This window comes from Galeopterus variegatus, unplaced genomic scaffold, assembly GCF_000696425.1.
Source record: "Galeopterus variegatus unplaced genomic scaffold, G_variegatus-3.0.2 Scaffold818, whole genome shotgun sequence".
Taxonomy (NCBI): Eukaryota; Metazoa; Chordata; class Mammalia; order Dermoptera; family Cynocephalidae; genus Galeopterus; species Galeopterus variegatus.
The window spans coordinates 24,180-34,003 of NW_007726929.1; the positions used below are offsets into that span (position 1 = coordinate 24,180).

General features: G+C 55.2%; 1 protein-coding gene across 1 annotated transcript; it reads left to right on the plus strand.

Annotated features, from left to right (window-relative positions):
• The first annotated feature begins 505 nt into the window (after positions 1–505).
• LRRC32 (leucine rich repeat containing 32) lies at positions 506–9,076 on the plus strand. The gene is made up of 2 exons (XM_008572671.1): positions 506–593; positions 5,129–9,076. Exons 1-2 carry the CDS (start codon positions 507–509, stop codon positions 7,031–7,033), a joined length of 1,992 nt encoding a protein of 663 aa, XP_008570893.1. The 5' UTR covers position 506; the 3' UTR covers positions 7,034–9,076.
• The last annotated feature ends 748 nt before the right edge of the window (positions 9,077–9,824 follow it).

The following is a 9,824-nucleotide window of genomic DNA, read 5'->3' on the forward strand; positions in this document are numbered from 1 at the left end:
GGGGGGGGGGGGTGGCGGGTGGGAGAGGCGTAGAATAAGGGATTTCATTTAGGGCCTGAGGAGCTGGGATGGGGGGACCTGCTTGTGGCTTGGGTGGAAATGGAGTCAGAGGCCCACCTCCCTACTTCCCTCTACCCCCAGCCCTGAGCGTGGCCCAGGGCAGCCTTTAGGGTTCCTCTGCCTCCTTCGCATCCCCTCCAGGCTGTCTTCTACCAGGTGGGGTCTATTGAAAATCCAGATCTAACCAAGTCATCTACTGCTGTGAAACTTTTGCTTGCCCTGTGTGATGGCCCAGCCCCTTGGGTTGGCACTGGAGGCTTTTTGTGATGGGCTGCAGCTCCATTGCCCATAGTGCACCCTGCCTCGTTCACAGCACCTGTATTCCAGCTCTGGTCTGGGGTTTCCTGGAGGCAGGCACAGATGGGGTGGGAGTAGTGGGGGTTGGCAGTGGGAAGGAGCCAGTGGTCTTACAGTGTTCCCCTTTCCTCCCTGCCGTACACAGAGCCATGAGCCACCAGATCCTGCTGCCCCTGGCCGTGCTGACAATAGGCCTGGCTGCCTCCCAGCACCAAGACAAGGTGCCCTGTAAGATGGTAAGAAGCCCTGCCCAGGCAGGGTAAAAGCCACCCCCCACCACCCACACTAAGTTATCTATTGCCCCAACCCCAGAAGCCAGAAGTTAGAGGAATCAGGAGAGGAAAGGGAATGTACCTTGCATTTAATGAGCTCCTACTAGAATGTTTAAATACCTTATTTACCCAGCACTCCAGCCAGGTAAGCACTATTATTTCCATTTTACAGAGAAAGAAACTGAGGCTTGGAGAGGTTAGGTGACTTGTCCACGGTCATTCAGCTGGGAACAGTGGGGCTGATATTGGACTCTGTTCTCCCAAGCTGTCCCCACAGGGGGCAGTGGTCCCAGCTGGGGGATCTAGAATGTGTGTTATGTATGGGAATTTGAGATGGGCCAGCTAGGAGGGATACCTCTGTACTGGTTCCTCCTAGGGACAAATTCCCTTCTCTAACTGGGCTTCTTGACTAGGGCCTGCCTGCTGGGATGCCTCTCACTGTTCAAGTCAAATGCTGCCTCCTCCAGGAAGCCTCCCCTGACCCTCCCAGGCTGCCCTGGTCTGGTTGCTCCCTCTTATGGGCTCCTGCAGTCCCCAAGCTTCCCTCTATTTCAATATTGAGCATACCAAGCATGTAGGGTTGTTGGTGAATGGGTCCAAGCCTGTCTCACCTGCCACACAAAGAACTTTTCTAGAGCAGGGTCAGGTTTGATTCATTTTTGTTCTTTTTTCCTGCCCCAAGCCAGGAAACTAGCTAGTCCTAAAGTTACTGTGACCCTGTGTGATACAGGGAAAAGAGACCACTTAGGCTGTAAGGCTAGGCAGTCACTGAGGTCAAGGCTGGAGCCTGGACTGGGGAAAGGACAGGCCCTCCAGCAGCCCCACTTGGACCTGGGCTGCTTCAGGAGGCTGGAAGGACTGGCAGCTGCCTGCCAGCAGCTCTTCCCCAGCACTTGCAGTGTCCTGCTGTTGCCACCAGTCTTCTCACTCCTCAGAGTCCTTCTGAGATTCCCAGAACCCAGAATAAAAGGCAGGAAGGCATTATCAAATGCAAACACACTTTCTTCCTCGAGGAGACTGAGGCTTGGAGAGATGAAGTTCCTTGGCCACCTGCAGGCCGAGGGAAGCTGGGTGAGCTTTGGAGTCTGGGCAAGTGAGAAGTATATAGGAGAGCACTTTCTGAACTAGCATGGAAGATAATACACATGGGAGTTAGAGTGAGGACACATGACCCACCAGGGTCCTACAGATAGGAAATGACAGAGTCAGGATTTAAACCCATCTCTTCTCTATGCTGTCCACGGCCTTGTGCCTCTTCTTCCCCTGCCTCCCTCCCGTGTGCAGGTGGTCAAATGGAGTCGGATGGCAAGTCCTCTTCCCTCCTAAGAAGAAAGCTGGGCAGTGACATCCTGATATCCCAGAGACAGTGGGTAGAAGCTCTAAACTCTGGCTGAGGGCCGATTTCCCCAAGATGCCTCCCCCAGAAGCCAGTCAGTGCTGGGAGCTCAGAGCTGAGGGAGGCATGGGGCCCTAGAAAGGGAGTTCTGAGAGCTGCCTGGCTTCATGCCCCTTCCAAGACTAGACTGGAGAGCTGGGCACCCAGTGCAGCCCTGCCCACCAGCAGCCACCATGAGAACCCTAGAGCAGGGGTTCTGGGCATCTGGGCAAAAAGCAAGTCTCAGGCTCTGGGCTTAGTTAGCTTTGTGTTCTGACCCAAGTCTCAGGGACTAGTGCCCCGGGAACCCTTTGCCAATCCAGACACGATATGGGTTATGGGTTTGCATGTAGGGTAACACGTGAAGTATGGTATGGTTCTCCCCATACCACAAATGCTCAGTAAATGGTGTTATTTACTATGCTAGAGCAATGGACCTGAGTGTTTGGCCAGCTGAGGCCCAGGGGTCAGAGCTCAGCTTGCACCAGCAGGGAAAGAACTTGCCAATGATAGCTTTGAGCTCTTGACTATTTGATTTTGGGCAGCTCACATCCCTAAGCCTGTTTCCTTAGGGAGTACAATGGGAATGGGGTCAGTACTGCCTTGGAGGATTAGAGGAAGCAAGGAACCTGTGCACTCAGCACAGAGCCTGACACAGGGCTGACGTGCCACATAGTGACAGTCACTGTGTTTGTTTTGTTGGTTCTTCATTAAGACAGGATGATCCAGGGAGCAGAGGATAGTGGCGAGGAGGCTATGCTTAGTGGCCCCAGCACACAGAGAAGTTGTGAGGGAGGAAGGGGCAAGGACTGGCAAGGCGGCCAGGGTAGGCTTCTGGTTTACCTGGATGCCCAACAGCAAGGCTCTCCCTGGGTCTCCTGAGGTCTTGATGAAGCTGCCTCCCCTGGAGGTGGTAGGGCCAGTCACTGCACTACATGGAGTAGGAAGAGTCACACAGATGCTTGAGGTTGGGCAGCTCAATTCCTCATCCCTGTGCACCTTGGGGCTCTCGGAAAGAAGTGCAGAGCTGAAACAGGTGAAGAACGTCCAGACTTGTGTTCCTTTCCTGCTGGCTCAGCCACTGGCTCACTGAGACCTCGAGCAATTCACTGCCACCTTCAGACCTCAGTCTCCCCATCTGAGAGTTGGATGGGCTGGACTCTTTTTGCTCTAAAGGTCTTTGAGTCTAATCTGAATATATGAATCTTTCCTTTTCTTTGATTTCAGAGAGGTGATTGGTTCAGTGCCTCAGACCTCTACTAAACCGACGATGTCTGTGACTCTCATTCATTAAAAAAATTCCTGAGCAACTTCTGTGGGTCAGATCCAAAGCAGCCACATCAATCTAACCAGCCCCTGTTTGCTCTGAACTCACTGTCTAGCTGGTCCCTCCACAAACAGACATAATTCAGGGGGCAAAGCCACAAGACAGGAAGCGTAGTCAGGGAAGGCTGCCTGGTGGAGGAGACTCTGGGGCTCAGTGTGAAGAGCTCATCATGCAGATCTGGTCAGGGATGGCATAAGTAGCAGAGGGATACAAGACAGGAAGCGTAGTCAGGGAAGGCTGCCTGGTGGAGGAGACTCTAGGGCTCAGTGTGAAGAGCTCATCATGCAGATCTGGTCAGGGATGGCATAAGTAGCAGAGGGAGGAGGCCCACTGGTGGGCATGGGAGGGTGTGATGAGCGGTGACCAGATGTAGCCACTGCATGTGGGCTGGAGTGGGGTGGGTTGGGAGGTGAGGGGACAGGTTGGCAAGGGCCACAGCCTTGAATGCCCTGTTGAGGGCCCTGGAGGGATTTAAGTAGAGATGCAACAGTCAGAGAGGAGGTTTTGAGCAGTTGCCAGGTGTTTGGCAGGTGGACGGGTCAGAAAGGGTCAGTGGAGACCAAGAGGCTGGGAGTAGGACCAGGCCTGAGCTGGGTGGTTGTGGAGGTCAGACCCTTTGCTGGGAAAGCCTGGAGTTCCTGGGGGCCTGAAAGATTCAAAAGGGAGACCTACATATGCATTGAAAGAATTCTGGCCCCAGAAGGCACATTCTATGGAAGGGCAAGAATGGGGCCTTTGGTTGTTAAACATGTGGGTTCAAATCTCAGCTTTGCTCCTCACTGGCTTGAGAGATCCTGGAGTCTCCCCTATCTTCTCTGAGCCTAGGAGGGATCATATCAGACAGGCGGGCTGTTGTGAGGTTCCAATGATACCACAGGCCTGAAAGTGCTAAGTAAAATGTAAGATGCTAAGTGGGTCTGGGGAAGGATGAGTTATTTTCTGCATAAGAAACCAGAGTGGTAATGTGATATGATGGAGGTCACACAGCAAAATCTGTCTTGTCACCAAAGAATGTGGGTTGGTACCGTGGCCATCTTTTCCCCTTCCCCCACCTCCAGGGGCCCAATGCTGGACCAGGCCATGGGAAGTGAGGCCACTGATGGGGATGGGGGTGGGGGGTGGGGGTAGCAGCAGCAGAAAGAAGGTCACATCTGGGGAGTGTCAGCAAAGAAGGCAGGCTCAGGGACTCAGAGCTCTGCCCCACAGAATGAGAGCTTGTGCAAGAGCTGAGCGTTGGAGGCCAAAATAAAAGCTGATGACAGGAGTACAAATTGCAGTTGCCCTTTTGGAAATGTTTCTCCCACTGTGGTTTCCAGTCTAACATTGGGAACTTAACTGTCTGGGCCCATAGAAGGGAGCCAGGATATGGAACCAGGAGCCCTGGGTCCCAGCTTGGCCCTGCTGCTCACTGGCTCTGGGTCACTCTGGGTGACATATGGCTCCGTTTCCTGTAAAATGGGCTAACAATCAGTGCAGGGTTTTTCTTTGTTAGTTCACTTGTCCTTATGTCTGTCAATCATCTCTCCACCTGTCTGCCCATCAAACCTTTCTTGCATCCCTCCCATGCATCCATCATACCCAACACTGTACTGGGTGCCAGAGACAGAGGCAAGGAGGGGGATTGGGTCATTCAGACATGGGATGATTAGGCTGCAGTGGAGGAAAGTCGAACCCAGAGGAGAGGCCCACGCAAGCCTGTCCAGGGTCTAGTAATCCTACCTAGAGAAGCGTGTCTGGTTCCACCCCCTACCTCACCCATTAATGCCAGCTACTCTCTCCACCCTCCTCCTTCCCCAGGTGGACAAGGAGGTCTTGTGCCAGGGCCTTGGCCTGCTCCAGTTCCCCTCAGTGCTCCCACTGGACATGGAGGCCCTTGACCTATCTGGAAACCAGCTGCAGAGTATCCTGGCCTCACCCCTGGGCTTCTACACAGCACTCCGTCACCTGGACCTGAGCACCAATGAGATCAGCTTCCTCCAGCCAGGAGTCTTCCAGGCTCTGCCCCACCTAGAGCACCTCAACCTGGCCCACAACCGCCTGGCAGCAGGCACTGCGCTGAGTGCCGGTGGTCTGGGCCCCCTTCCGCACCTGATCTCCCTGGATCTGTCTGGGAACAGCCTGTACAGTGGCCTGGTGGAGCGACTGCTGGGTGAGGCGCCCCGCCTGCGCACCCTCTCACTGGCCAAGAACAGCCTAACGCGCCTAACCCGCCATACCTTCTTGGGCACGCCTGCGCTGGAGCGGCTTGATCTGCACAGCAACGTGCTGATGGACATTGAAGACGGTGCTTTTGAGGCCCTGCCCCGCCTGGCCCACCTCAATCTCTCCAGGAACTCCCTCACCTGCATTTCCGACTTCAGTCTTCAGCAGCTGCGGGTGCTTGACCTGAGCTGCAACAGCATCGAGGCCTTTCAGACGGCCCCGGAAGTCCAGGCTGAGTACCAGCTCTCCTGGCTTGACCTGCACGAGAACAAACTACTACATTTCCCTGACCTGGCCACATTCCCAAGACTCATCTACCTGAACATGTCCAACAACCTCATCCGGCTCCCTTCAGGGCCGCCCCAGGGCAGCAAGGGCATCCATGCACCTTCTGAGGGCTGGTCAGCTTTGCCCCTCTCCAACCCCAGACAGAATGCCAGCACCTACCCCCTCTCCCAGCTCCTGAACATAGATCTGAGCTACAATGAGATCGAGCTTGTCCCTGACAGCTTTCTTGAGCACCTGACCTCCCTGCGCTTCTTAAACCTCAGCCGGAACTGCTTGCAGGCCTTTGAGGCCCGGCACTCTGGCTCACTGCCCTGCCTGGTGCTCCTGGACTTAAGCCACAATGCTCTGGAGGCACTGGAGCTGGGCCCCAGAGCTCTGGGGTCCCTGCGGACACTGCTCCTACAGGAAAATGCCCTGCAGGACCTGCCCCCGTACACCTTTGCCAGCCTGGCCAGCCTTCAGAGGCTCAACCTGCAGGGGAACCGGGTCAGCCCTTGTGGGGGACCAGGTAAGCATGGACCCTCAGGCTGTGTGGCCTTCTCTGGCATCTCCTCCCTCCGCATTCTGAACCTGGTGGATAATGAGATGGAGATCCTCAGGGCAGGGGCCTTCCTGCACACCCCACTTACTGAGCTGGACCTCTCTGCCAACCCTGGGCTGGATGTGGCCACTGGGGCTTTGGCAGGCCTGGAGGCTTCATTAGAGGTCCTGGCACTGCAGGGCAATGGGCTGGCGGTCCTGCAGGTGGACCTGCCCTGCTTCAGCTGCCTCAAGCAACTCAATCTCGCTGAGAACCGCCTTAGCCACCTGCCTGCCTGGACACAGGCCGTGTCGCTGGAGGTGCTGGACCTGCGGAACAACAGCTTCAGCCTCTTGCCAGGCAGTGCCATGGGTGGCCTTGAGAGCAGCCTCCGGCGCCTCTACCTGCAGGGGAATCCACTCAGCTGCTGTGGCAATGGCTGGCTGGCTGCCCAGCTGCACCAGGGCCGTGTGGATGTGGACGACACCCAGGACCTGATTTGCCGCTTTGGCTCCCAGGAGGAGGTGTCCCTGAGCCAAGTGCGTCCTGAGGACTGTGAGAAGGGGGAGCTCAAGAATGTCAACCTCGTCATCATCCTAACCTTCACACTGGTCTCTGCCATCCTCCTCACCACGCTGGCCACCTGTTGCTGTGTCCGCCGGCAGAAGTTCAGCCAACAGTATAAAGCCTAAAGAAGCTGGGAGACCCTTCCAGGTCAATAGGGGAGCCTGAGCCACAGAGAAGAGTGGGGACTGACCCAAGGTCACACAGTGAGCCAGAGTCCAAGAACCGTGGTCCCTCAATCCCAGCCCAGGGCTCTTTTCTATGCATCCTGCTGCATTGGTGGGTGACTCACTTTCCAGGCTGCATATGTGGCCCAGCCATGGAAGCCGGAAGTTGGGCAGTTTCAGGGCTGGCAGAGGGTAATGTTGACCACTGGATCAACAAATCTTCACTGAACATCTGTTTTGTGCCACACCCTGCTCTAAGGATGCTGGTAATGAGACACATTCCTGCCCTCAAGCATCTCCCAGTCTGGTAGGAGAGTGGCCGCAGAGCTGTGCTGTGGCCACACAGGTGATCAGGGCTCGAGGTGCGTAATCCAGGACTCCAGAGCTCTGCAGCGTCAGCCAGTTCAGTGTGAAGAGTCCTGCCCCAGCCACGCCAGGGCAAGCGAGGGCCAACCCCAGGAGGATTTGTCTGAGGCGTTTCCAAGCAGACTGTTTGTCACATCTTTTGATAATGACTTTCAGCTTCTCTGGAAAATGAAGAGCTTGTGACCGGAAGAGAGAACTGGAGCCACATGAGTATGCCTTGGATCCAATGCTATTTATTAGGCAGTCTGCGGCAGCTCCAGCAGGGTCTGGTTAAGAGGTCGTCACCCTGGGCTCCAGCCAGTGCTGGACCATTCCATTTCCTGCTCTGGACAGACTCTCCCTACCTGGCACTCACATGTTGCATACACTGACTCCAGTACTGCCCGAACGCCTGACTCCTTCCCCCACCCTGGCTGCTGAGCCAGGAGTTAGAACCTTAGGTATCTGGTTCTGTTTTGCATACAGCTTGGCAGCTGTAGATGCAAATCCAAGCCTGTGTCTGCCTTTGTGCAACAATCCTTGGAGGTTGGTATTTTATCCCCATTTTACAAAAAAAGGAAACCAAGTTCCAAAAGTCTCCCTCCAGGGCCCCACAGCTAAGAAATGCCACAACGGGGATACAAACCCACATCCTCAGTCTTCAGGGCCTAAGCTTTGCTACTGCGGGGGCTGTGGGCTGTTGGGTGGACAGGAATGGCCGCACATCACTTGAACAGGGCCTGGAGTATCCTGTGCTGTGCGTACCCACTCTCCTCTCTTCTTTCTCTGCCTCAGTTTCCCTCATCCCTCCTTTGCAGACTGGTGTGGGTTCTCCATATTCTCTTCTTACTCTTGTGTTCTTTCATTCCCTCTCCGTCTATTGAGACTAGCCTGGAGTTTGAGACCATTGAGTCCAACCTCCCCATTGCACAGAAAGGGAAACTGAGGCTTAGGAAGGGAATGGGGCTTTCTCAGAGCTGCTCTAGTCAGTGAAAAAAGTAGATTCAGACCTTATTTGGGGTGGGGGTGACAATGGGGGCTGGGCCTGAGTGACTTCTTTGTGTCTCGGCTATCATGTCACAGGATGATGCTGACTCCAGACTTTCTGCTCCTCTTTATGGAGGTATATTTTTCCTCCAGAAAAATAGGTAGAAAGACCCACCCAGATGATCCCCTGTCCCTCATACCATGGACTCATGAGCTGTCTGGGAAGAAAGGAAGCCCTGGGGCCAGCCCAAGGCCCTGCAATGTTGTCTTCATCCTCTTACCTGTCCTGGCCCACGGTCTGGCTCATGATTAACGCTCAGTAATGTGTGAGAAAATGAAAATGCCACTCCACCTGGTCCACTTTACAGATGAGAAAACTGAGTCCCAGAGAGGGTAAAGGACTCAGAGAGTCAATGGGCAGAGTTGGGGCTAGGCCCTGGTGGTGCGTGGGGCAGCCGGGTGGACCCAGTCGTGGAGGGGATCACGACCACAGGTGCTACTGCACACGACACTCTTCCTCAGGCCTGGAGGCCCAGGTGGTGGCCCCTATGCCTGATCTTTGAAAACACTACACAATGCTGCTGTCACCTTCCAGGAGACAGGCCACAGCCCGGGCCTTGGGACCAGCTCTTTGTATAACCCATATGAATGTATTAAATAGTTTTGGAGAAACTGTGGCCTGCTGGCCTCCTCTGTGCTGCGGTACTCAGTATCACTATGGCAAACCCCTGGGGAGACACTGAGGCTCTGGGTCATCGCCACCCTGGACCTTGGGGCCTTGGCTACCATCACAGCTGCTGCCACACCTCCGTCCCCTCACACTCAGCTGACAAGCATGCTCTCCACCCCAGCACTGAGGAACTCATGGCTTTCACTCATCTCCTTCCTTCGGCAGCTACGTGTCACCTCCTTTTCTCTGTCTCACCCCTCTCTGCACCATCTCAGAGGCAGTGCTGCCTCCCGGGGGACCTCACCCTCGCCCCTTCCTCTCTCCTTCACTCCCCTGCTCTTCTCTATCTTCAGCCTCTCCCTTTCTACCCGCCTGTTCCTCTCAGACTTCAGTGGGACTCAGGTCTTGTCCATCCTAAAAATAGTAAAAAGACCCTTAAATCATTTCCCCCTTCCTTCTGCTCTTCACAGGCACACTTCTTGGTAAAGTAGCTTCCCCTCCCCCTCTCACCCCACCCCCAGGCTACCTCCAGCCCCTCCTAGCCCCTCACTCCCCTTGCTAAGGTCTCCCAGCGTGTCCTTTACCAGACTCAGCACACTATTCAGACCTCAAACCCCTGCCCCCAGGCCTCCCTTGGCGTCTGTGACCCCGTACGGAAGCTGCCTCCCCTCTCAGGCCACCCCTTCCCTGGCTCCTCCACGTGCTCCCCCTCCTCAAGCATCTCTAAGTGATGATCACCAGGACTCATCC

Bases quoted from the DNA above. Each gene is read 5' to 3' on its own strand.
- LRRC32 (XM_008572671.1), top strand. From the start codon at position 507: ATGAGCCACCAGATCCTGCTGCCCCTGGCCGTGCTGACAATAGGCCTG. The intron at 594-5,128 runs GTAAGAAGCCCT...CTCCTTCCCCAG, and splicing joins ACAAGGTGCCCTGTAAGATG to GTGGACAAGGAGGTCTTGTG.